The following is a 27,671-nucleotide window of genomic DNA, read 5'->3' on the forward strand; positions in this document are numbered from 1 at the left end:
GTACGCCGTGTCCCTCGGCCACAGGTGCCTGTGTACGCCGTGTCCCTCGGCCACAGGTGCCTGTGTCCTCCGTGTCCCTCGCCGGGATGCATCTGCTCTGTGTCCTCCGTGTCCCTCGCCGGGATGCATCTGCTCTGTGTCCTCCGTGTCCCTCGCCCGCAGCAGACGCCTGCACCCTGTCCCTCGCCCGCAGCAGACGCCTGCACCCTGTCCCTCACCCGCAGCAGACGCCTGCACCCTGTCCCTCACCCGCAGCAGACGCCTGCACCCTGTCCCTCACCCGCAGCAGACGCCTGCACCCTGTCCCTCACCCCCAGGTAACCACTGTTGTCTCCATAGGCCAGAGAAGCTGTAGAAATGAGAGCTCAGGTGGAGAGGAAGATGGCTCAGAAGGAAAAGGAGAAAAAGGAGGAGAAGCTGAGAGAGTTGGCGCAGATTGCCAGGGAACGCCGAGCCGGGATAAAGTCTCATGCAGAGAAGGGTGAGTCACCCACCTATTATTGGTTATCATGCTAATCCACGGATTCCATACTGATCAGCGAGGTCTCTCCTATAGAGGATGGCGAGGCCAGAGAACGTGATGAAATCAGAGATGCCAGGCGGAAAGAGCGACAACATGAGCGCAACCTGTCCAGAGCTGCCCCCGACAAGAGGTAAGAGCTGCAGCACAAGCCAGTCAGCAGAGTGTCAGCTGAAGGGGTGTATGGACGGCCCACTGGTAATCCGCATGAAAGATTTTGTATGTGATGTTACTTCATCTGATAGTGAAGGGCAGAGCAATGCTGGGAGTTGGTGAGAGGCGGTGCAATGCTGGGAGTTAGCAAGAGGTGGGGTAATTCTGGGAGTCAGTGAGAGGCGGAGCAATGCAGTGAGTCAGCAAGAGGTGGGGTAATTCTGGGAGTTGGCGAGAGGCGAAGCAATGCTGGGAGTTGACGAGAGGCGGAGCAATGCTGGGAGTTGGCGAGAGGCGGAGCAATGCTGGGGGTTGGCGAGAGGCGGAGCAATGCTGGGAGTTGGCGAGAGGCGGAGGTTGGGAGTCTGTGAGAGGCGGGGTAATGCTGGAAGCCAGTGCGAGGCGGGGTAATGCTGGGAGTTGGCGAGAGGCGGAGCAGTTCTGGGAGTTGGCGAGAGGCGGAGCAGTGCTGGGAGTTGGCGAGAGGCGGAGCAGTGCTGGGAGTTGGCGAGAGGCGGAGCAGTGCTGGGAGTTGGCGAGAGGCGGAGCAGTGCTGGGAGTTGGCGAGAGGCGGAGCAGTTCTGGGAGTTGGCGAGAGGCGGAGCAGTGCTGGGAGTTAGCGAGAGGCGGAGAAATGCTGGGAGTTGGCGAGAGGCAGAGCAATGCTGGGAGTTGGCGAGAGGCAAAGCAATGCTGGGAGTTGGCGAGAGGCGGAGCAATGCTGGGAGTTGGCGAGAGGTGGAGCAATGTTGGGAGTCTGAGAGGCTGGTAATGCTGGAAGCTAGTGAGAGGTGGGGTAATGCTGGAAGCCAGTGAGAGGTGGGGTAATGCTGGAAGCCAGTGAGAGGTGGGGTAATGCTGGAAGCCAGTGAGAGGTGGGGTAATGCTGGAAGCCAGTGAGAGGTGAGGTAATGCTGGAAGCCAGTGAGAGGTGGGGTAATGCTGGAAGCCGGTGAGAGGTGGAGCAGTGCTGGAAGTTGGCGAGTGGCGGAGCAATGCTGGGAGTCTGTAAGAGGCGGGGTAATGCTGGAAGCCAGTGAGAGGTGGAGCAGTGCTGGAAGCCAGTGAGAGGTGGAGCAGTGCTGGAAGTTGGCGAGAGGCGGAGGTTGGGAGTCTGTGAGAATTGGGAGTCTGTGAGAGGCGGGGTAATGCTGGAAGCCAGTGAGAGGCGGGGTAATACTGGGAGTTGGCGAGAGGCGGAGCAGTGCTGGGAGTTGGCGAGAGGCGGAGCAATGCTGGGAGTTGGCGAGAGGCGGAGCAATGCTGGGAGTTGGCGAGAGGCAGAGCAATGCTGGGGAGTTGGCGAGAGGCGGAGCAATGCTGGGAGTTGGTGAGAGGCGGAGCAATGCTGGGAGTTGGCGAGAGGCGGAGCAATGCTGGGAGTTGGCGAGAGGCAGAGCAATGCTGGGGAGTTGGCGAGAGGCGGAGCAATGCTGGGAGTTGGTGAGAGGCGGAGCAATGCTGGGAGTTGGCGAGAGGTAGAGCAATGTTGGGAGTTGGCGAGAGGTGGAGCAATGTTGGGAGTCTGTGAGAGGCTGGTAATGCTGGAAGCCAGTGAGAGGTGGGGTAATGCTGGAAGCCAGTGAGAGGTGGGGTAATGCTGGAAGCCAGTGAGAGGCGGGGTAATGCTGGAAGCCAGTGAGAGGCGGGGTAATGCTGGAAGCCAGTGAGAGGCGGGGTAATGCTGGAAGCCAGTGAGAGGCGGGGTAATGTTGGAAGCCAGTGAGAGGTGGGGTAATGCTGGGAGCCAGTGAGAGGTGGAGCAGTGCTGGAAGTCTGTAAGAGGCGGGGTAATGCTGGGAGTCTGTAAGAGGCGGGGTAATGCTGGGAGTCTGTAAGAGGCGGGGTAATGCTGGGAGTCAGTGAGCGGGAGCAATGCTGGGAGTTGGCGTGAGGTGGAGCAATGCTGGGAGTCTGTAAGAGGCGGGGTAATGCTGGGAGTCAGTGAGCGGGAGCAATGCTGGGAGTTGGCAAGAGGTGGAGCAATGCTGGGAGTCTGTAAGAGGCGGGGTAATGCTGGGAGTCAGTGAGCGGGAGCAATGCTGGGAGTTGGCGAGAGGTGGAGCAATGCTGGGAGTCTGTAAGAGGTGGGGTAATCCTGGAAACAAGTGAGGTGGGGTAGAGACAGTGATGGATAAAGCATTGCTGAGAAACAGAGGCGGAGTAATGCTGGAAGCCAGCTGCCGGTGTAACACGCCCTCTCGCACTACTGTCCACCCGTCAGTCTAGTCCAGGCTTTCTCAACCAGGGTTCCTTGAGTGCTCTGCAGGGGTTCCTTGGCATTTTCCCCCATCGTGGGGATGTATAATGGAGCACACTATAATAGGTGGTACTTCAACAAGAAGCACTAAATTAGGGGCTTAGGAGGCAGTATAATGAGTGGCAGTGAAATAGGGGTAGTGAAATAAACAGCCACACCTACTTCTAAAGACCATGCCTCCTGCAAAATAAATGCAGGGGTTCCTCGAGATAAAAAAATAGTTTGCAGGGGTTCCTTGAGATCCAAAAGCTATTTGCAGGGTTCCTCCAGGGTAGAAAGGTTGAGAAAGGCTGGTCTAGTCGTTTAATTCAAAACACTTCCCTATATTTTGTTTAGTTAGAAATATTTCACCCAGCCTCCATCACCCGCTTCATGGGCCCCTCTAAGGTTCAAAGCTGAGATGTGACATTTCTTCCTCCTCCAGGTCAAAGCTGCAAAGGAATGAGGACAGAGATATCAGCGAACAGATAGCCCTGGGCATTCCCAGCCAGCGGCCGTCCGGAGAGATCCAGTACGACCAGCGGCTCTTCAACCAAAGCAGGGTATGTCCATCTCCGAGCAGCCCTTCTGTTATTGTTACTGTCTCTGCAGTACACCTGGCATGTCCATCTCCCAGCAGCCCCTCTGTCATTATTACTGTGCTACACACTGCAGTACACCTGGCTCATCCATCTCCCAGCAGCCCCTCTGTCATTTATTACTGTGCTACACACTCTGCAGTACAGCTGGCGTGTCCATCTCCCAGCAGCTCCTCTGTCATTATTACTGTGCTACACACTCTGTAGTAAAGCTGGCACCTCCATCAACCAGCAGCCCCTTCGTCCTGACTGCACTGCTGATACTCTCATGATCATGTGTGATGGAAGATTCTCCCCCGGAAAGCAAGGCTTCACTTGCTTCTCCCTGGCCATAGAATGGGGCACAGCATATTTCGCTTGTCCCCCTTCCATAGAATGGGAATGAAATAATTACTCCTCCTACATCCCAGATGATATTAAGCTGTTTGTTGCCCCTTCCCCCTTACAGATAAGGGAAACACCCCCTAATGAATATGCATAACTAGACAAATAGGACATTAGCATAAAATTAATGAAATCACTTAGGCCTGGTTCACACTGCAAGAGATTATTTTTTTTTTTGCGCTAGTGATTTGACAAGTTCTTGCTAATGCAATGGGGGATTTTTTTTTCTCTTTCACAAAATCCCATCGCTCAAGTGAGAACAAACTCATAGCATTACATTAGCTTTTAAAATCACGAGTGCTTATAAAAAGCTGTTGCTGTGTGAACTAGCTCTTAAAGTGCGACTGAGACATGGGTGGGTGGAGATATACCTGTACATACCTTGGGCTTCCTCCTGGCTGATGGCTCCCTCGCCATCTGGATCCCCGCAATTGCCTGGAAAGTCCTTCTCTCACTACTTAGGCTGTGTGTGACCTCCTCGTACAGATAGCGATAGGCTGTGTATGACCTCGTACAGTTAGTGATGGGATGCTAGGCTGTGTATGACCTACTCGTATAGATAGCGATGGGATGATAGGCTGTGTGTGACCTCCTCGTACAGATAGCGATAGGACACTAGGCTGTGTGTGACCTCCTCATACAGACAGCGATAGGACACTAGGCTGTGTGTGACCTCCTCATACAGATAGCGATAGGCTGTGTATGACCTCGTACAGTTAGTGATGGGATGTAAGGCTGTGTATGACCTACTCGTATAGATAGCGATGGGATGACAGGCTGTGTATGACCAACTTGTACAGATAGTGATAGGACGCTAGGCTGTGTATGACCTCCTCGTACAGATAGCGATGGGATGCTAGGCTGTGTATGACCTCCTCGTACAGATAGCGATGGGATGCTAGGCTGTGTATGACCTTCTCGTACAGATAGTGATCGGACATTAGGCTGTTTTTGCCCCCCTTGTACAGCTAGTGCTAGGACACTAGTCTGTGTTTGGCCCACACAGATACAGGACACTAGACTGTGTTTGGGCATAAAGTGTGCTGGGAAATTTGGGTGCAGGATAAAGCCGAAAAACGTCTCACCTTACCCTTGCAATTTTCCCAGCTTTAATTGCTACCCCCGGTCGCCATGGATTAATAGGTAAGATGCTTTTTGGTTGCTGAAGTGCACCGGTTTTTAATCATTTCGACTCTTTTACCGGTGCACAAAATGACCCTCTAAGCGCGGTTATAGCCGTAATTCACATTACAGGCTATGGCGGTGTCCAAGCATCCCACCCTTTTTGCCTTTTCTCTGTGTTTGATCCCCTCGTACAGATGGTGATGATTACGGCTCTCTTTGCAGGGAATGGACAGTGGATTTGCCGGAGGAGAGGATGAGGTGTATAATGTCTATGATCAGCCTTGGAGAAGCAGTAAAGAAATGGCACAAACAATTTACCGGCCCACTAAAAATGTAGAAGCTGACTACAGTCAGGACCTTGACACACTGATGAAGACTAACCGGTAAGTAAAATGAGGTAGTTTGTGAGCTCTTCGGGCTGTTGGATTATGGTGCTAACAAGCTTTTCTGTCTCAGATTCGTCCCAGATAAGGAGTTCTTCGGGTCAGACCGCAAACAGCGCCGAGATGGACCTGTGCAGTTTGAGGAAGATCCTTTCGGTTTGGATAAGTTTTTGGAAGATGCCAAACAGCACGGAGGGTCAAAACGCCCATCGGACAGTGGCCGTGCCAAGGAGCATGACCACGAGGGCAAGAAACGCCGGAAGGAGTGAGCTGAAACTTCCCAATATCATGGTGTGACTGGTCCTGTGTGTAAAGACGGAGGTCCAGGCCTTCCTATACCAGCTGGAAGACATTCTGTATATATGGAACACAGCTGTCTGCTTTCCCTCTGTGATGGTGTATATATGAATGGGGTTATGTCTAATGCAGGTTCCTTGCAGTAACAGCAGCGAGGAGTCACCACAGGTTCCTTGCAGTAACAGCAGCAAGGAGCTACCACTCAGCTTTCTTCTCATAATCAGCTCACGTTGTAGAGAATTATTTTCTCCCCCATGGAATGCAGTGTGGTAGACGGAGGAATTTTGGGACTTCCTGTTCAATGTTACTTTTTTTTTTTCAAATAAAAATAGAAAACTAGATGTGTTTTTTTTTTTTGTTTGTTTATTTAAGCTTTTAATTTCAACTGTACAATAAATATTACAAACTATTCATGGTCCTCAAAGCGTAAGAATTCTTCCTTCTTTTCACCGTCACCACATGCTTTTATTTCAAGCTGAAAGCAGAAGAAGAAAATTACGGTGATACCAAGTACTCAAACACCGGGTCAAACACTAAACACAGGATACACCCCCCCCATGTATGGAATGCTGTACACAAGTTACAAGTCAAACAAACACTGTGTGCACAGGATGCCCCTGCAGGCGCAGTGTTAAGAACATGGGTTGCAATAAAATTAGATTAACACTAGCATGAAAAAATTAGTTTGACAGCATTAGCAGTGAAGGTAATAAATGAATAGCATATTTTTCAGACTACATGCAAATGAGGTTGCAATTTGCATGAGGAAAACCAAGTTAAAGAGGAACTGTAATGACAAAACGTCCCCTGGGGGGTACTCACCTCGGGTGGGGGAAGCCTCCGGATCCTAATGAGGCTTCCCACGCCGTCCTCCGTCCCTCAGGGGTCTCGCTGCAGCCCTCCGTACAGCGGTGAAGTCATTATTTACCTTCCCGGCTCCTGCGCAGGCGCTCTGACGGCTGTCGGCTCCGAAGTAGGCGGAAATACCCGATCGTCTTCGGGTCTGCTCTACTGCGCAGGCGCAAGTTTCCGGCGCCTGCGCAGTAGAGCGGACCCGACGGAGATCGGGTATTTCCGTGCCGAAAGCAGCCACAGCACCCCCGCTGGAGCCAGCAAAGGTAGATATTGAAGCTAAAGTCTGGTCTGTCGCCGGCTGTTCGGAAGGCTGCAGCAAGACCCCCGTGGGAAGCCTCATTAGGATCCCGAGGCATCCCCCATCCGAGGTGAATACCCCCCAGGGGAGGTTTTTGATGTTACAGAGTCTCTTTAAGAAACCTGAAGGCCTTGTTCGGATTGCATGTCCATTTTGCGGTGGGTTTTTTTTTACAGCATTTTCCGCAAGTTCACTCGTTTGGGCATTTTTTTAAGCCCTTTTGCAGACTACTTCTATCTTCTGATCCGGAAAAATAAAATGTATTTTTTTTTAAAAAAACGCTCACGCAATCACTTGCCAAAAGTGATTTTTGTAAGCGTTTTGCGTTTTTCCTATACCTTCCAATGAGGCAAATCGCCTCAAAAAAATGGCCCAAGCACCGCATTTCTAAGCGGATCGCAAATGAACCGCTCTGATATGAAATCATTGCACAAGCGCTTTCAGGGCAATTTTGAAAATCGCCCGCACTTAAAATTTTACAAAAACACCTATAATGTGAACAAGGCCAAAGTGAGAGTGATATGGAGGCTGCCATATTTGTTTCCTTGTAAACAATACCAGTTGCCTGGCAGCCCTGCTGATCTATTTGGCTGCAGTAGTGTCTGAACAACACCAGAAACAAGCATGCAGCTAATCTTGTCAGATTTGACTAATGTCAGAAACTTCTAATATTCTGCATACTTGTTCAAGGTCTTTGGTTAAAAGTATTAGAGGTGGAGGATCAGCAGGACTGCCAGGCAACTGGTATGGTTTAAAAGGAAATGAATATGGCAACTTTCATATCCCTCTCACTTCAGTTGTCGTTTAAAGGATACCAGGCTTGAGAGGGATCTGAAGGCTGCCATATTTATGCCCTTTTAACCACTTCAGCCTACAGTGTTATTTCACCTTATGCATCCGAGCAACTTTCACCTCCCATTTATTTGCCAATAACTATCACTACTAATCACACGGAAATGATCTAGATCTTGTTTTTTACACCACCATTTAGGCTTTCTTTGGGTGATACATTTTGCTAAGAATTTTTTTTTTCTAAATCCATTTTAACAGGAAGATTAAGAAATTGAAAAAAATGCATTATTTCTCAGTTTTTGGCAATTATAGTTTGAAATGAATACATGCTACCGTAATTAAAACCCCTGCATTTTATTTGCCCATTTGTACCAGTTATTACACAGTTTAAATGATGTCCCTATCACAATGTATGGAGCCGATATTTTATTTGGAAATAAAAGTGCATTTTTTCAGTTTTGCATCCATCACTTATTACAAGCCCATAATTTATACCTTACTACAAAACATATTAGAAAAGCTTAGTCCCCAAGTTACCTACTTGAGTATTTTTTTTTTTTTTAACAAAAAAAAAAAGTGTAGCTATTGGAGTGTTGGAGGTAAGGGACTAATAGTAAAAAAAAAAAAGTCATTATCTGAACATTTTTATTTATAGATGTAATTTTAGTATTTGGCCACAAGATGCTCTCGGAGCTTACTTCTGCACGCGTAATATTACTATGCAAGGGGAAGTAAAGCGTAGATGGGGCAGAAGGAAATTTCATGAAAGACGGAGCCGTCTCGCTGACAGTCTTTCATACGGAGACTTAAATAAATGGGAACTGTGTTCCCATTCATTGATCCCTGGGCTAACGGAAGGCGGCAGGAGCGCGAGCGGCTCAGTGGCAGCAGGGCAGGCTATCTGGACGGATATATCAGTTATAATTAGTTATTTCTCAGTTTTCAGCCATTATAGTTTTACAATACATGCTACCGTAATTAAAGTTCATATTTTATTTGTCCTGGTTACTATACATTTTAAATTTTGTCCAGTAATATACACTGACATACATATTAAAGTGAAGCTCGGGTTCAAAAACAGATACTTACCATGAAGAGAAGGAAGCCTCAGGATCCTATTGAGGCTTCCCTCGGTGGTCCGGTGTCCCCCGTGAACTCCCCCCTCCGCACCGTGGCCGCGCGGCTCCAATGCCTTGTCGCTAATCTTTGGATGTGACGGGACATCAGAGCAATAGGATCCTGTGGCTTCCCTCTCTTTAGGTATCTGATTGTGGTACACTTTAACAATTTAAGCCGCCTGGATGCAATTATCACATCCAGGCGGCTGCTTCTGCTATGCAGCTGCGCGCACTCCCGTGCCACCCCGAGTAAGCCCGGAGATCAATGAATGGCATTCACTGATCTAAGTCTCCAGTAAAAAGTCCCACGGCTTCTCATCAGAAGCCACAGTCTTTGACCAAAAAAAAAAAAGTTTCCCATCCTCCATGTGCTTCCTGCAAGCGAGCACTTCGCTTCCATGGCTTACAAAAAATAAAAATCCACTGTGGCCATCTTGTGGAAAAATAGTAAAACTACATCTACATACATTTTTTAAAATAAACCCACATTACATTTATAATTAACTGTTTACCTCCCACACCAAAAATTACCCAAATAAAATGTTTAATAAATTAAAAAACAAAACATAAATAGTTACCTAAGGGTCTGGACTGGGAGCGCACACAGTATCTACATCCCTGGGACTTCACATGAGGTCCTGCAGGGCGTAGATATACTGCCCTAGGTGTAGAAACTTAAGGTTATTATACTGTTGGGTATCTTTTAAAGTAGAGAAAGGTCTACGTTCAGGTCCGCTTTAAATAATACTAGTTGCCTGGCTGTCCTGTCGATTCATTGCCTTTAGACATAGACCCTGAACAAGAAGTTTCTGACAAAAATGTCAAGATTAGCTGCATGTTTGTTTTAGTTGTGCAATTCAGACACTACTGATACTGAATGATCAGCAGGAGAGCAGGGCAACTGGTATTGTTTAAAAGGAAATTAATATTGTAGCCATCATATACCTCTCACCTTAGGTTCCCTTTAAGTATCTTTGTACACCCGTATTATTGATTTTGCTTTTGTTGAAAATAAAAGCATGTTAAAAATTCTGTTAAATGCAAGCAGATTGGTGTCATTGCCTCACTTTTAGATATTTTATGCACACAAAAAGTACTATATAAGCAAGAGAAGACTGAGGGGGTGGAGTCAAGTGTCCAGCATTTACCTTGTATCCCTCTAGAATGTGATCTTCTTGCTCCAGAACCTTCTGTGCCGAGACCTTATTACCAAAGCTCACCCAACCGTAGCTACGCTGGATGCCGGTCTTCCTATCCTGGGGAAGACAGAGTGTGACGATGTCAGAGCAGCATGGTGTTGGTAATCGACTGCACATCCTGGCACAGGCAATGCTCTGCATTTGACTAGTGCCTCTTCGTGTGGCCAGGACTCTCAGTGCTGATGTTACCAGAGGTGCCTCACTGACAACCAGTGTCTTATCTTCTAGGACATGGAGTGGCCAAGGCGTTTTATCTTTGGGGAAGGAGTTTATAACCGGACAATTAACTAAATGGCAGCTTTTGTTAAAGTGGACCTGAACTTTTGCACAGGACAGAAGGAAAACATACCGAAATCCACCTTGTATGTATTTAGAAAGTTTAGCCTCTCCAATTCCCCCTCATATGTGACTAACCACAACTATAATTTGATCTCTCAGCTGCGTCAGCTGGCTGCCAAGGCAAAGCTGCTAATTGGTAACACAGGATGTTAACAATATGTCTGCTTCCATGAAAGCAGGAAGTGGACACCGCATATTTATTGCAGGCTTTGTATCAGCTGTAACAAAGAAATGTTTTTATTTAAAAGTTATTATGCTGTTGTGTATCTTTTACAGCAGAGAGGAAGTTCTGAGTTCAGGTCCGCTTTAAAGGACACCCAAGGTAAAAAATAAACTAATGAAATAAAAATGACTTAAGATATTCCACAGTTTTATTTTAGATTTAAATATACTTTTTAAGTTTACTGTTTTATAGTTTCTGCAGTTGCCAGAGCTTAAATCTATGAACTACTGACCCTTTTTTTAATCTCTTTTCTGCTCTCAGAAGCCATTTTCTGCCAGTAAAGTGTTTTATAGTTGTTTCTGATCAGTGAGGGTCACACTGTAGTCTGACCCAGTCCTGACTCAGACAGGAACTGCCACTTACATACCTGATATTTAACTCTTTCAGGCAGAGAGAGAAAAAACAGGAGCACAGCATAGTTATTTGTGTGCTAGGCACTGTACATACCCATGTCTATCTCATCATGTCACCTCGTGTATCCTGTAAATATAACACAGGTTATTGATTGAAGCTTTCATCTAACATATTGGAGAATCTATGTGCGAGGGGGATGGGGCAGGTGCGGTAAGGATGGATGATCATGTAGTGCTGCATTACACCAATATACAGAGATGTATACAAGATCACCTGGAGGTTAGATAGCATAGCAGGTGAAAGTTAGCGCACAAAGGCAGTCCAGACAAACGCTGAGCTGGTTGTCGGTCTGTTCTATGACAAATACATTGTGGGACTTGTAGTTCCTTAATAGCTGGGCTGGTAGAACATGTTGACACAGTCATTTTCAAAATAGCTTAAAGAGGATCTGTAACTTCAAAAGATCCCCTGGGGGGTACTCACCTCGGGTGGGGGAAGCCTCCGGATCCTAATGAGGCTTCCCACGCCATCCTCTGTCCCACGGGGGTCTAGCTGCAGCCCTCCGAGAAAAATGACGTCAATATTTACCTTCCTTGCTCCTGCGCAGGCGCTCTGACGGCTGTCGGCTCCGAACTACACGGAAATACCCGATCGCCGTCGGGTCTGCTCTACTGCACAGGCGCAAGTTTCCGGCGCCTGCGCAGTAGAGCGGACCTGACTGAGATCGGGTATTTCCGTGTAGTTCGGAGCCGAGAGCAGCCACAGCGCCCCCGCTGGAGCCAGCAAAGGTAAATATTGAACTGACAGTCGGGTCTGTTGGCGGCTGTTCGGAGGGCTGCAGCGAGACCCCCGTGGGACAGAGGACGGCGTGGGAAGCCTCATTAGGATCCGGAGGCTTCCCCCACCCGAGGTGAGTACCCCCCAGGGGATCTTTTTCATGTTACAGAGTCTCTTTAAAAGCCGAAAAAGTGAAGGCACCACTGGTGTAGATGGAGTAACTAAACACAAGTCAGCAGATGTGAAGCGCACCATCCCATATCACACAATTAATAATGTTCAGAAATACAGAGCTAGTAAGAGCACAGCGCACGGTCTACCCACTTACCAGTGCGATGTCACATCGCATCACCCGCCCAAACTGACTGAAGTACTCCCGCAGCTCTCCTGGAAGACACAAACACAGGTTATATGAAAAAGAGAAAGAAAGGAGGAGGAAGAAAAAGCTGCATTTCAGGCTACCAAGAACTTTCAGGTTCTGAGCACACCTATGTCACACACTGGTCCCGGTTATGTGTCGAGTTGTCCTACTGGTTAGATGGTGGTGACACTAATCTATGCAGCTTGAGAGAGGTCTGTTGACCGAAACAGTGCTGCGGTCGCTGATTATGATGATTGTCATGCTATTTTTTTAACTAATAAAGAGCTTTAATACTACGGATGGTGCCGACTTGACTGTGGAAGAGTCGGCGTGTCTGGGTGTGCAGACACACTGCAAGTCACAGCAAATCACCTTTCCCCTCCTTGGGTGCTTGCTATACATGGACTTTCTACTGGTTAGATGGATCATGACGAGGCTTCTCCTGTTTTCCTTAGTCCCATGGTGGCATCACTGCCCCACCAGAAACAACATCCGACATCTGATGTTGGCTGTGGCGCAGTAGTGCCTGCAATATTTACCTTCCCCTACTCCAGTTCAGGCGCAGTAGCAACTTTCCAATTGGCTCAGATGGAAATAGCCAAACTCGATCAGGTCCGCTGTACTGCACAGGCGTGAGAGAGCGGAGCCAATCATTTCCGCCTGATAGCCACAACTGTGCCGAAAGGTAAATATTTACATGCCTGCTGTTCGGGGGCCTCTAGTGCTACTATTGTGGGATGGAGGAGTTAGGATCCAGAAACCCCCCCCCCCCCCCCCTCAGGCAACTAGCCCCCCAGCGACGCATCTAGCGATCCAGAAAAATTGCTGCAGACCCAATCTTGTGGTCCAATCTATGGAAGAAACTGAACAAATCTGTTTGAACGGAGCAGTGTGAACAGAACCTATTGTTAGGCAGATGCATTCCATCCATTTTGCAACAGATTGCAGCAATTTCGCCATCCGCTCCTCCTCTAACACGTATACTGCGTCAATCACGTCCGCATCACCACTCACGTGTCCCACCGCCACTTGGTGCCTCGGTACACAGCCCGGAGGCCAGTAGGGGCAAATGGGAGACAATAGACCAATTCTCCCAAGCAACGGAGACTTTTCATTTGTCCACCATGAACCAATGAGAATCAGTCCTGCTGCTGAGGATTCCCATTGGTATTTTGCAGCCCAGTGAAGATCCCCATGCTTCTGCAGGCCACCGGGACCAAGCAACGGCAATTGAAATGGACGTAGCAACTGGCCTAGTGAGAACAAACACTATCCATTCTCATAGGCTTTTATTGCATACATTTTCCCGTCCAGTCAAAACGTACAACGTTCAGACTCTGCTTTCCACTTAGCGCAATACGGTAAGTGGATCAGTTTTCTTTTAATCAAGTGGAGGGGGATCCCATTTTAAACATTAGGATCCACTTCCTGCGCTAAGCGGAACTTACTAAAACCTACCAAACTGATATGTTTTTTAAGCAACTGTGAACCAGCCCAGCGTTTATTGGTCCAATGTGAACCGTGCTAATGCGCAAGAGAAGCGCAATGGTAGAGGCGCATGGCACAGAGCTGCGCATGCACCATTAGGAGGGTGACAGCGGAGAAAGGGAGCAGTACAGAATGATGGCAAGGGACCAGGAGGACTTCACGGGGCTGGAAGAAGCCCCCAATTAAGTAGCTGGCCACATTCACTTAAAATGTCCTTTAAAGGATACTTATCCCTTAATACATTCAGCAATTGGCACCGTGTGTGGGGAGGTGCGCATTCGCTTACCATACCTACCGTGGCCCGGTGTCTGTCTCCGTTCGTCCTCAAAAGGTCCTGGTGCAATGCAGTCGACAGCGGGGTCGGTGCAGCCGCAGTATGTCCACGGGAGTACGCACGCACTCCTGCAGGAAGACGTAGCTAGTGTGCGTGCTTCTAGTGCCCAAGCGGGCATAATGCGCATGCACGCACAGTGTGTCCCGGTCAGAGGGCACGCAAGCCAGCTACATCTTTCCATGGGAGTGCATGCATACTCCTCCTGCGATCATACTGCAGCTGCGCAGACCCCACTGACCACTGCATTGTACCAGGAGCTTTTAAGGACAAACAGAGACAGGCGCCGGGCCACGGGAGGTACAGTAAGCCTATGTGCAACTCCCCCAACACACACACACGTCAATCAGAGATAGATTAAGATGTAGTGGGGCCCTAGACAAGGTGGTAGTACATTTGGGACCCCCTTGTGGTCTTTTTGGTAAGCTGAAGTGGAGAGAGGTCAAAGAAAGTGGCAGGTGGGCGCCTTGACACCTACTACGCCGCCAAGCACCTGCCTAGGTTGCCTGGTGGATTAACCTGCTCTGAGGTCAATTGCTAAGGTATCCTTTGATTGCAATGGCTCTTGTAGGTTTGCGGCTATTGACTTTCCTTAGCTTAGCGTTAAAGGGCAAGAGGGATATGGAGGCTGCCATGTTTATTTCCTTTTAAGCAATACCAGCTGCCTGGCTGTCCTGTTGATCCACTGCCTCTAATACTTTTAGCCATAGCCCCTGAACAAGGATGCAGCAAATCAGGTGACAAGATTCGCTGCATGCTCGTTTCTGGTGTCCTGCAGCCAAATAGATAAGCAGGACAGCCAGGCAACTGGTATTGGTTAAAGAGATATAAATATGGCAGCCTCCATGTGAGTCTCACTTCATTTGTCCTTTAAAGCGCTCTAGCGGGCCAAAGCCTAAATGGCCATTACACCGACAGTCATGTATACAGGGCATACAACGGTCTATAGACGGGGTATACAGTACATACGGGACCCGACAGTGAAGGGCAAGCGGCGCACGAAGATCTCTGCAGCCTGCATGGTTCTCGGCGTGACCTCGTTGGAGCTCCTCCCTTTGCGGAGGTGAGGTCACGAGGCGTGGGAAGATGGCGGCGCTGGAGCGAGAAGACGCGTTCCGGAAGATTTTCCGCCTTTACCGGAGGAGAAATACAAGCGAGCTGTCCGGGGTTATCCACTTCCGGCCCGGGAACTCCGCGGTGAGCTCCTCCCCACCGGGGGCTGTGATTGCTGCGGTGCTGCTGGGCGGCATTTCTCCCGATTGTCCCGCCCACCTCCATCCACGTGCTAAGGCCTTGCCACGCCCCTTGGTTATGCAGTTATTATGTATCATTTCCAATTTCGAAAGTACTGCCCCGGCTTGGAGACCATAGAAGCAGCCATGTGAGATGTGATAAGAAATTCATGATTTCTACAAACACAGGTCAGCAGTAGCAGCACACTTCCCAACTTTTTTGAGATCAGAAATAGGGACACTTAAGCCACACCCTTGCCACACCTCTAACCACACCCCTAGTCACGCATACTAAAAAGATTACATAAGAAAAATATGTTTTATTATTCAAACCAAACAGTTTTTTATATCCTGGTTCATTTTCCTTCATAGTAACATTTGAAAATAAGAAATACATAAATAAAGTTTAGAGTCAATTAAACACATGTATCAGTAGAAAAATACATAGATTACACAGTCCTGAAAGAGAGACCTGTGCCTCTCGGATTTACAAGCCCTACTCCATAGAGCCAAATTAATCCATGCCATGCACTGATGAGGATCAAACAATCCGAAACAGTCTGTATGCATGTTGGATTATTATGGCTCTGTACAAATGAACAACCTGACACATCATTGCATTCCAGCGATTCTGGAGGTGTGTTTAGCTTCTAAGGGTACAATGGTTAATTTGCATATATTCAGCAGTGTTGCTCTGGGAGACATCTCAAACTCACTCCAACCTGAATTATCGCAAATTCTTTCTGTTTTAGGAAAGCAAACTTTTGTTTTTCTTAACATCTTAGTAAGGGGGCTTTTAGGACCATTGTAGTCCCTTACACACTCCAATGAGTTCTGGGTCACCATGAGCTTGCTGGTTAGTCTGTGCCTCTCGGATTTACAAGCTCTGCTCCATAGAGCCAAATTGATCCATGCCATGCACTGATGAGGATCAAACAATCCGAAACAGTCTGTATTTGAACCTGAATTATCGCAAATTCTTTCTGTTTTAGGAAAGCAAACTTTTGTTTTTCTGAAAGAGAGACAAATGAGGAAAAAAAAGGGACAGTTGGGAGCTCTGAGTAGCAACATGTCCCCCCAAACTCATAACTTGGCAGAGTCCCCTCACCTCATCTATGTTTTGGTCAGAATGGGGTCCCCCACACACATGCACAATATTTCCTGGTTTTCTAGTGGTTAACCACCACAACAAAACTCCATCTCCAGGCAGCCATGAGGACTTGACATGTGTCTACATTTTCAGCCATGAGGACACGGCTCTCCATCTCCAGCCATGAGGATGCATATACAGTATACAGCTCCAGCAAAGGGGACCCAGCTCTCCATCTCCAACCATGAAGACACGGCTCTCTACCTCCAGCCATGAGGACGAGTCTCTCCATCTTCAGCCATGAAGACACATCTCTCCATCTTCAGCCATGAAGTCACATCTCTCCATCTTCAGCCATGAGGACACAGCTTTCCAGCCATGAAGATCCGGTTCTCAATCTCCAGCCATGAGGACCCGGCTCTCAGTCTCCGGACATGAGGACCCGTCTCTCCAGATATGAGGACACTGATCCCCATCTTCAGTAAGTAGGACATGGCTCTCCAGTGACAAGGAAATGGCTCTGCAGTGACAAGGACATGGCTCGCCATCTCCAGTCAGAAGGACACGGCTCTCAATCTTCAGTAAGGAGGACATGGCTCTCCAGTAACAAGGAAATGGCTCTGCAGTGACAAGGACATGGCTCGCCATCTCCAGTCAGGAGGACATGGCTCTCGATCTACAGCCATGAGGACACTCAGTAAGGAGGACTTGGCTTTCCAGTAACAAGGGCATGGCTCTCCATCTCTAACTGTGAGGACATGGCTCTCCAGCCATGAGAACTCGTCTCTCCAGCTATGAGGACACGGTTGTCTATCTCCGGCCATATGTATATGGCTCTCTTGCTATGAGGACACGGCTCTCCATCTCCACAACTGTCTTCCCTTGGATACCAGTGTGGTCTACACAATCATGTCTGTCTGGGAGATGCCATTTCCATCCAGTTGGGGATGGCAGTGATTGGCTGGAAGATTCCATTTCCGGTCCAGCAGGGGGATGGGAGGCAGGCATGTCTGGCAGTGATTGGCTGGGAGGGTAGACGTAGTGCTCGCTCCTGTGCTGTCCTCCTGACCCACAGGCATTGGACACAACACTATAGTATAGAAATATACATGCATTTTTGAAAGGTTTTTTATGTTAACTTTTCTATTTGCTTTTTTTTTCATCAAGCCAAAAGTCATTTGAACTGAACTGCATATGGGCTACTGGGTACTGTCTTGGTGAAGCGCGCACACATCCCTTACACACCATACATCTATCACTAATCAGTTTGGTGGGAGTAACTCTGTAATATTTCAGGTGACAATCTCCTCTGGTCTCTACTGCAGGTGAAGTGTGCAGAGCTCAGGATTGGTGCGTTGAGTGATGAGGATGCCCGGAGAGCAGGACTGCAGCCACTGGAGCAGTGGAAAGGCTACCATCTGGAGGGCTACCCAGGTACTGCACTTCTCCCCAGTCTATAATGAAGCAGGAAGTATAGGATCAGGATCATATTATTTATTGGCTTACCTAAAGCAAACCTGAAGATGAAATAAATAAAAATTCACTTAGCTGGGGCTTCTGCCAGCCGTCCACTGTGCCTGCATGGCCCTGGCCGCACACATCCTTGTTCGCACTCCCTTCGCCGGGAGTGTCCTGCGCAGGCACAGTAGAGATTTTCTCGTACTGCACCTGCGTAGGACGCTCCTGGCCACGGGAGCATGTACGAGGCAGTGGATGTCGATGTACAAGTCGGCGTGGACGAAAGTGAGCCGCGTTAGGGGAACAGAGGATCATTTAGAAATGTATGGGCACAGGACGGCTGCAGGGGGCTGGCAGAAGCCCTGGGTAAGTGAAACTTTTTTTTTTATTTCATCTTAAGGTCCGCTTTAAAATGAACCTGAGATGAAAATAAACTGATGAAACAATTGAATCTGTTCTTCTATTCCTAAAATTCCTTTTTTAGACACCTCATGGTTTTATTTTATGTATAAACATTTACAAAGCAGACTTAATATTTGATAGTCTCTGCTCAATTGCAGTGTCTCAAGAGTCCAAGAGTGAAAAGACATGAACTATTGACCTTTTTGCAGTCGGAAGGCCAGCTATCTGCTTAGGAAAGTGTTTTATAGCTGTAATTTGTTATCAGTGAGGGACCATATAGCCTGACTGAGTCCCGACTGGAGAAAAACTGTCAGTTGCATAGCTGGATATTACTTCTGTCAGGCAGGGGAAAAAAAAGAAAAGGAGCACAAATGCATATATGTCTATCTCATCATGTCACATGTCATCTCGGGTACACTTTAAAGAAAATCTGTAATGAAAAAAACCTCCCCTAGGGGGTACTCACCTCGGGTGGGCGAAGCCTCCGGATCCTATTGAGGCTTCCCCCGTCCTCCTCGCTCCTACGGCGGTGGAGAAAATCCTCCCGGAGCGGCGGCGATGTAAATATTTACCTTTTGGCTCCAGCGCAAGCGCAGTATCTGCTCTTCCCACAGAAATAGGCGAAAATAGCCGATCCTGCGCCTGCACAGTTGAGCGGACCCGACGGAGATCGGCTATTTTCGCCTATCTCCGTCAGAAGAGCCACAACAGCGCCCCCGCTGGAGCCTGAAAAGGTAAATATTGCACAGGCTGTCGGATTTGTCACCTGTGCGTTCCGGGGCCTGCAGCGAGACCGCCGTGGGACACAGGAGGACGGGGGAAGCCTCAATAGGGTCCAGAGGCTTCCCCCTACTGAGGTGAGTACCCCCAGGGGAACTTTTTTTTAGTACAGGTTTTCTTTAAAGTAAAAGGTTAAGCAGTGCCAGTTGCGACTATTGTTACATAGTATGCACTTCTTCTACTGAACCAGTTTATGTGTAAACAGGTAGCACTGACTGCTTGTGCTAAATGTGTCACAAATCACAATACAGTAGAATCCCTTAATAGTAAACTCCAAGGGACCGGGCAAAGTCATTTACTATATCAGAAATGGTCAGACTCAAGCACTTAAATTATAGTACTGGATCTCAGTTCAGTCAATAATTGGGAGTCATTTTTTCTTTTCAATGCTTCAACAAGCAACCACAGTTTCTAAGCTAGATCAAAATGCAGAGTGCTCAATATGCGGGGATTTGCATGCAATAATCATGCAACAGCTTGCACCAGTTAATGCAGGTACAGTACTGATAGTGTGCTCCTTTGTCCACATTTCTGTGCAGCCTGGATGATGCTGTAGGGTTGCAGCCATGCACAAGCAAGTCATAGATGATAAGCAATTCCCTCAGTAATCAGGCAGCAGCTTACACAGGAAGCGTAGGTCTCACCAGTTGATGCAGGTACAGTACTTTTAGTGTGCTTCTCTGTCCACATTTTTGTGCAGCCTGGATGATACTGTAGCATTGCAGCCATGCACAAGCCAGTCACAGATGACAGGCAGTTCCCTCAGTAATTGGGTCAGTAATCGGGCAGCAGATTAGACAGGAAGCATAGGTCTCACCGTCTGGTGCTTTTGAGGTAATCCACGCAGACTCAGTAGCGTGCAGATAGCAAGAAGACTACAAGTGTCTACCAGCCTGCCCACCAACCAAGCCCGCCCACCGACCACGGCTCATTGGTCTCCGACTGATGTGTGATGCATATCCCCGCCCACTTTCCACTATAGCCAGGGACAGAATAACTATGGGGCCAAAAAACAGGTCTGCAGTAACAGAAGTTGTATTATATCAAGGTTTACTGTACTAGGCGTTTTTCCCACATACTTATAATGGTGTTTGGCTATGACCTGAACACTTCGTTAACTATACCTGAATGTTTACTATAATGAGATTATACTGTATCTGTCAAGCAAAACTTTCACAACCCCAGAATAAGGATGAATCGAATATATGGAGTTGCTACATGATGACTGTAATAAATGTGTTGTTAGGGGGTTCTGCAATCATTGTCCTGCCTGTCCCACCATCTGACATCCCTTCTCCATCCATCCCCTCTCTGCCCCCCCCCCCCCCCCCCCCTCCAGGCTTTCTCTTCATATCCAACCCCTTCCTGCCCAGCTGGCAGCATCGCTGGGTCCGCCAGTGCCTGAAGTTTTATCCGCGGAAGCCCAATGTGTGTAACCTGGACCTGCACATGTCTCCGGATCAGACGGGGGACCTGTGGAGCAGCAGCCATAATCAGCTCAGGTGAGTGATGGTCACAGCGTGTGGAAAACCAGATCTGTGGCCTGCAGAGCCTAATGCTATTGTATCTGTCTCTCCAGGAATAAATCGGGGCAGAAACATCAGGAGAAATCGCTGCTGGAGAAACTGCGCTGGGTGACGCTCGGCTTCCATTACAACTGGAGCACAAAGGTATTGGCAAGGACCAGGCTGCTACAGGGGTGTCTGATCACTGCTTGTGCTGAGTGAGGAAGGACTTCATCTGAAATGTGGGGAACCCGGGTACAAGAAGCTATAGCTCATGCTGGTGTTTATCTGGCCCTCGGTATGTTGGCCGTAGCTTATGCTGTGCCTACCTGGAACTTGGTGTGTTGGTTATAGCTCATGCTGTGCCTGTCTGCACCTTGGTGTGTTGGCCGTAGCTCATGCTGTGTCTCTCTGGTCCTGGTTATATTGGCCATAGCTCATGCTGTGTCTATCTGGAATTCGGTATGTTGGCCAAAGCTCATGTTGTACCTGTCTGGACCTTGGTGTGTTGGCCGTAGCTCATGCTGTACCTGTCCGGAATAAGATATGTTGGTCGTAGTGGTATGTTTGCCATAGCTCATGCTGCGTCTTTCTGAACCTCAGTGTTTTGGCCATAGCTTATGCTGTGTCTCTCTGGCCCTCGGTATGTTGGCTGTAGCTAATGCTGTGTCTGTCTGGAATTCGGTATGTTGACCAAAGCTCATGCTGTACCTGTTGGAACTCGGTATGCTGGCCATAGTGCCTGCAGAGTCTGTCTGGACCTTGGTATGTTGGCCATAGCTAATGCTGTGTCTCACTGGATTTCGGTATGTTAAATAGCTCATGCTGTGTCTTTCTGGACCTCGGTATGTTGGCCATAGCTCATGCTGTGGTTGTCTGGATCTCTGTGCGTTGGCCGTAGCTCATGCTATGCCTGTCTGGACCTTGGTGTGTTGGTCGTAGCTCATGCTGTGCCTGTCTGGACCTTGGTGTGTTGGTCGTAGCTCATGCTGTGCCTGTCTGGACCTTGGTGTGTTGGTTGTAGCTCATGCTGTGCCTGTCTGGACCTTGGTGTGTTGGCCGTAGCTCATGCTGTGTCTCTCTGGCCTCAGTGTGTTGGCAGTAGCTCATGCTGTGTCTGTCTGGACCTCAGTGTTTTGGCTATAGCTCATGCTTTGCCTGTCTGGACCTCAGTGTTTGGCCATAGTTCATTTTGTGTCTGTCTGGACCTCGGTGTGTTGGCCATGGCTCATGCTGTACCTGTCCGGAACTCGATATGTTGGTCGTAGTGGTATGTTTACCATAGCTCAAGCTGTGTCTTTCTGAACCTCAGTGTTTTGGCCATAGCTCATGCTTTGCCTGTCTGGACCTCAATGTTTTGGTCGTAGCTCATGCTGTGTTTGTCTAGATCTTGGTGTGTTGGCCGTAGCTCATGCTGTGCCTTTCTGGACCTCAGTGTTTTGGCCATAATTCATGCTGTGTCTCTCTGGACCTTGGTGTGTTGGCTGTAGCTCATACTGTGTTTTTCTGGACATTAGTAGGACAACTGTAGCTATCCTGTATGTCATTATATGGTGGGAATGGACTTCACACCTGACCTCATGCTGCATTATTGTGTCCCATGTAGAAATACTACAAGCAGAATTACACCCCATTCCCCGCTGACCTGGCAGAGCTCTCCCGCTGTGTCGGACTGGCCTGTGGCTTCTCTAACTTCAAGGCCGAGGCTGGAATCCTCAACTACTACCACATGGACTCCTCGCTGGGCATCCATGTAGACGAGGCAGAGCTGGACCACCACAGCCCTCTGTTGTCATTCAGGTGAGAGCTAACCACACTGCTAATGAGCCTCTGAAATATAAACTGTCTGTGCTGCCATCAGCATTCAATCAGATTCATCACATTCTGCATTCACAGTGGGCGTTGCGTTCCCTGTAACAGCAGGAACGCAATGGAATTGGAAAGTCTTGTTGCACATTACCTATCTGTTGTGTCACATAGAGTGAAGCATACAGTCAATTAAATGTATGCTTCACTGTCACTGTTAACACATATGTTTTGTGGTAGCGCACTGCATGCAGTGCGTTGGGATGCCAATTGCCGCACTGTAAATGTCATTTTGAATCGTAGATTGCAGTGCTGAAAGCTGGGTTACAATGCAGCTGTTACTCCACACCGCAACGTGAATGTAGCTTAAAGCTTCGCACACACAGCCTTACTTAAAGGACAACTGAAGTGAGAAGAATATGAAGGCTGCCATATTTATTTCCTTTTAAACAATACCAGTTGCCTGGCAGCCCTGCTGGTCTATTTGGCTGCAGCAGTGTTTGAATAATACCAGAAACAAGCATGCAAGTAATCTTGTCATATCTGACAGTAATGTCAGAAACACCTGATCTGCTGCATGCTTGTTCAGGGTCTATGGCTAAAAGTATAAGAGGCAGAGGACCAGCAGTACAACCAGGCAACTGGTATTGGTTAAAAGGAAATAAATATGGCGACCTACTTATCCCTCTCCCTTCAGTTGTCCTTTAAGTCGGCTGAGGCGGCTGATAACACCGCAACAAGCATGTGTGCGGCACCCAATGACCCCTGTCGCCCAACCTGCGAGCGATCCTCCGGAAGGATCTGCAATGCCGATTTCCCTACTGATCCCATTGTTTGTGCTGTGACGTCACGCATGCGCCGCTCGTCATCTCTCCATCGCCCCCCTTCCCCCACACGCACACAGCAAGACAGTACGTCATCAGCTACACTGCTGACACGTGTGTGCGGGCCAGCGATGTCGCCCAAGGGGATCAGCTCTCGATCCCCACCGGCGACATCAGTTGGGCATGTGTACAGGCCCTAAAGGAGGAATCTGATTGGTTGCTGAAGGCAAGACACAGACTTGGATATTGCTGAATTTCATTGGATAATCAGGCTGGCCATTGATAGTTGGAAATAATGGGGGGTTTATCTCTCCGTACTTCCTTTTCACCTTAAAGGGAACCTGAACTGAGGGTACTATTCCGTTAGCCGGGCGCAACTGAGCTAAGTAATGTACCGATTCATGTATTTTCTGGCCGTCTCGCTGCGGCCAAATGTATCAAAAATGAGTTCATTTAATAAAATTAAGCCGGCGGCAATGTAACAGATGAAGCCGCCGCCTTTGGCTCTGCCTCCTCTCCTCCCTCTGCCTCTCTCCTATAGAACACTGGCAGCCGGGGGACACACGTGTCCCCAAGAGTTGTTCGTCGCAAGAAACAAGCAGAGCGGGGAGGCTGCAGACATTGCTTCTGCAAGAACGAACGGCAGCATTCCCTGCCGCTACAAACGACTCTGGGGGACACGCATCCCCGGCTACCAGTATTGTATAGGAGAGAGGCAGGGGGAGGAGAGAGAGCCGAAACCGGCGGCTTCATCTGTTACATTGCCGCCGGCTTAATTTAATTAAATTAACTCACTTTTGATACATTTGGCCGCAGCGAGACGGCCAGAAAATACATGAATCGGTACATTACTTAGCTCAGTTGCGCCCGGCTAACGGAATAGTACTGAACTGAGTAAAAGTATTTAAAATAAATAAACACATGAGGTAACTTCAAATGAACATGACATTGTTGCCTTGCCATCAGTTCCTCTCAGAAGCTCACCGTTTTCTTCTGACGACAATCAGTTCTGACAACATTTTGTCAAAACTTAAATATATCAGTTGGTGTCAGTTATATATCAGTTGATGTCAGTTATAGCTGAGAGGACAACTGATGAGCCAGGTAATGTCCATGTTTCCCTATGGCTCAAGTGGGCGATGTTACAGTTTAACTGTGTGCTGACCAGGAAGCTGTTATGGGGTAATGGCCATTTTCAAAATGGAGGACAGAGAATTCTATTGATCACAGTGGACAAACAGGACGCAGGAGAGGAGAAAGATATTGAGGAGTAGACTACACGGGAGGTAAGTATAACTGGTGTATGTTTATTTTGACTTTTTTAATTTTACGTTCAGGTTTTTTTTTTTTTTTTTTGTTTTTTTTGTATTTTAGGCCTAAGGCTCGGTTCACACTGGCATGGATGGAAAATTGACCCATGTAAAAACTGATCTGTGGGCTCAGCCCTTCTTTTTCATGTGCATTTTTTTGCATGCATATATTTTTTGCATGCAAATACACTACTATCATGTTAATTAACATAGCAGCTGCCGTTCAAGTGAAGTATAGCGGTTGCGATACTTTACAGCACCCAGGAGCGGCACACGTTAACAAGTAAACAGGGTGCGTAACTAAGGAAGGCATGCTACGCTGCACGAACCCCATGTAGCGGGCAGCCCTGTATTTAGCTTGCGGTGCTGTCATGGAGCTTCATGAATCGGCCCCAAAGTTCCTGGGATTGGTCGAGCCCTGGTCTATCTTGTTTTTGTCAATTCTAGACTCGCTGTATCTACATATTATGCTTTACCCTACAAACACAGACAAACAAACACAGAACATTTATATCGCGCTTTTCTCCTGGCGGACTCAAAGCTGCAGCCACTAGGACGCGCTCTATAGGCAGTAGCAGTGTTAGGGATACTTGCCCAAGGTCTCCTACCAAATAGGTGCTGGCTTACTGAACAGGCAGAGCTAAGATTCGAACCCAGGTCTCCTGTGTCAGAGGCAGAGCCCTTAACCATTACACTATCCAGCCACCGGTACAAAGGCTATCATTCATAAAAGGCTGTGCCGTAAAAAATGTGGTTGGGAAAGTACCGCATTCGGTATTTTAGACTTTTGTGTGCTAATTCATAAACATTTTCACAGCTGCGATAGAAGTGCGGTGTTTTACCGAAGCTCAACTGTCGGTAAGATTGTTACATTCCTGTTCTGTGCAGAGACAGCATTATAATAAAAGAGGCATCCCCAACTTCCATTTAGATGTGCATGTTTTGTTATACTGCCGTTGCTTACCCTGAATCTGGATCTGTCTATGATACACACTATGAAATTTTCTGGCAGATTTAGTTATCTCCAACATGTCCGATCTGATTTCCGATCAATTTCCGACTGTTTTCTGTTCACTCCTATCGGAAATCAGATCGGACATGTTGGAAATAATGGATCTGACAGTAAATCTGCCAGAAAATCTCATAGTGTGTACCTAGCATAATGCTGGGTACACACCCTGCGTTTTCCCTCTCGATCCATGGGTCGATCGGGATCGATTTATTTCCAGCATGCGCGATTAGGGTTTCTTTCGTTCCTGCCGTCGATTTGCATGTTAAGTATGCAAAATCGATGGCAGGAACGATCGAAACCCAAATCGAGCATGTCGGAAATAATCGAATCGATCCCGATCGACCCGCGGATTGAGCAGGAAAACGCATGGTGTGTACCCAGCATAAGTCTTTCTGAACAATCTTATCTAATTGCCACAGCTTAGATTAACTTCAAGAAACTTTACACATGCCAAGCTTTCTGATGTGAAATACAGCCTGGGGTATTTATGGGAAGCCTTGTTTGTTCCGATCGCTCCGCTGCTGCCTGGGAGATCTGTCTCCATTAACTTTGCAGTTATCACTCTCTTATCTACTCTTCAAAGCAGGCGGTATTCTCCATGCCATTACTGCCATTACTGCCTGCTGTAATCTTTATGAATTGACATTTACTGACATGTGTTGAGTTAATCACCGCATAAGGCAGTAATTTACAGTACCTCACTGCTCGGGAATTTCAGCTTTTAATGCGGAAACTGCTTTTATGAATTGACATTTTGCTAAGTGCTCGGTAATGTCAGCTGTTTTCTATATTACCGCATGCGGTAATGCTTTATGAATGATAGCCAATGTAGCATATTCCTGAATGTGGATTAACCCTTTATTTCTTGTCTCTGCAGCTTTGGTCAGTCCAGCATTTTCCTGCTGGGGGGGCGTAGCCGGGAAGCTGAACCTACTGCCATGATGATGCATAGCGGTGACATTATGGTAATGTCTGGTGCCAGCCGACTGCTGTACCACGCTGTGCCACGAATCCTCCGCCATCCTGAGGGTGGCCTCTTACCTCCAGATCTCTCACATCCTCCCACTGATAAAGATCCTGGAGCCCACCCACTGACAGAGCCCTGCTCCCCCCAAGACTGGGAGGTGTGCTCCGCCTACCTGCAGAACTCCCGCATCAACATGACTATCCGCCAGGTGCTACAGGAAGGGGCATGTTTCCCAGAGGACACTGGGGCTGACACTGATCAGATAACTGCACAGGCCTCCTATCACCAGGAGGGCTCAGAAACAGAGCAGGAGGCTAAACGGGTCAGGACTGCATCAGATACCCCTGGGGAGAAATGACAAAGTCTGTGTCCTCCATATATCGCTTTAATCTCAGAATCTGCAGAATATATCTATTTTTCATAACCCTTGTCTGTGTGATGTTTATACACCCAGGAAACCTGAAATAGGAGAAACGTGGAGGCTACCATTTCTAATTTGCTATAAAAATGCCATTTACCGAGCTGTAGTTCTAATCTTCTGCCTCTGACCCAGAGAGAGTATACAGATCAGGCTCTAACACAGCGCTGTACAGAGATCACTGATCCATTACCATTAGTCTCAGCACCAGAGGAGCTTACACTCTAATGTCCTCACCACAGTGACCCATTAATATAATTTTTATACATTTATATAGGTCTAACATATTCCACAGTGCTGTACAGAGATCACTGATCCATTACCATCAATCGCTACACCAGAGGAGCTTACACTCTAAAGTCCTCACCAGTGTCATAAACTATTATTATTATTATTATACATGTATATAGCTCCGACATATTCCACAGCGCTGTACAGAGATCTCTGACCCATTCCATTCATTCTCTGCACTAGAGGAGCTTACACTCTAATGTCCTCACCACAGTCACACACTATTATTATTATACATTTATATAGCTCTGACATTCCACAGCGCTGTACAGAGAGCACTGATCCATTCCCATCAGTCTCTGCACCAGAGAAGCTTACACTCTAATGTCCTCACCACAGTCACACACTAATATTATTATACATTTGTATAGCTATGACATATTCCACAGTAGAGATGGCCCGAACCTCCAATTTTAAGTTTGCGAACCTCCGCAAACATTCGCGAACTTCCGCGAACCGCAATAGACTTCAACGGGGAGGCGAGCTTTGAAAACTAGAAACATTTATGCTGGCCACAAAAGTGATGGAAAGATGTTTCAAGGGGTCTAACATTTGAGTTTTTGCATGGATGAGTGGGATAGATGCCAAAAGTCCCGGGGAAAAATCTGCATTTGACGCAAAGCAGCGTTTTAAGGGCAGAAATCACATTGCATGCTAAATTGGAGGCCTAAAGTGCTTTAAAACATCTTGCATGTGTATACATCAATCAGGGAGTGTAATTAGAGTACTGCTTCACACTGA

At 47.8% G+C, this 27,671-nt stretch overlaps 3 protein-coding genes across 3 annotated transcripts in view; 2 read left to right on the forward strand and 1 right to left on the reverse strand.

Annotated features, from left to right (window-relative positions):
* The window catches only part of SNW1 (SNW domain containing 1), a 24,074-nt gene extending 17,956 nt beyond the window's left edge, over positions 1-6,118 (forward strand). Inside the window, exons 10-14 of the mRNA XM_068254466.1 lie at positions 340-481; positions 557-653; positions 3,358-3,475; positions 5,243-5,403; positions 5,477-6,118. Coding sequence (XP_068110567.1) covers positions 340-481; positions 557-653; positions 3,358-3,475; positions 5,243-5,403; positions 5,477-5,672 — 714 coding nt within the window. The 3' untranslated portion in view covers positions 5,673-6,118. The remainder of the gene's footprint in view (positions 1-339; positions 482-556; positions 654-3,357; positions 3,476-5,242; positions 5,404-5,476) is intronic.
* On the reverse strand, positions 6,046-15,097 carry SLIRP (SRA stem-loop interacting RNA binding protein). Its single transcript, XM_068254469.1, has 4 exons — positions 14,805-15,097; positions 11,984-12,042; positions 9,912-10,019; positions 6,046-6,175 (listed from the first exon to the last, which is right to left on the reverse strand). The coding sequence occupies exons 1-4, from the start codon at positions 14,854-14,856 to the stop codon at positions 6,107-6,109; spliced, it is 288 nt and encodes a 95-aa protein (XP_068110570.1). The 5' UTR covers positions 14,857-15,097; the 3' UTR covers positions 6,046-6,106.
* ALKBH1 (alkB homolog 1, histone H2A dioxygenase) lies at positions 14,903-26,645 on the forward strand. The gene is made up of 6 exons (XM_068254468.1): positions 14,903-15,032; positions 17,483-17,591; positions 20,137-20,299; positions 20,377-20,467; positions 21,909-22,102; positions 26,132-26,645. Exons 1-6 carry the CDS (start codon positions 14,922-14,924, stop codon positions 26,577-26,579), a joined length of 1,116 nt encoding a protein of 371 aa, XP_068110569.1. The 5' UTR covers positions 14,903-14,921; the 3' UTR covers positions 26,580-26,645.
* The last annotated feature ends 1,026 nt before the right edge of the window (positions 26,646-27,671 follow it).

This window comes from Hyperolius riggenbachi, chromosome 9, assembly GCF_040937935.1.
Source record: "Hyperolius riggenbachi isolate aHypRig1 chromosome 9, aHypRig1.pri, whole genome shotgun sequence".
Classification (NCBI taxonomy): Eukaryota; Metazoa; Chordata; class Amphibia; order Anura; family Hyperoliidae; genus Hyperolius; species Hyperolius riggenbachi.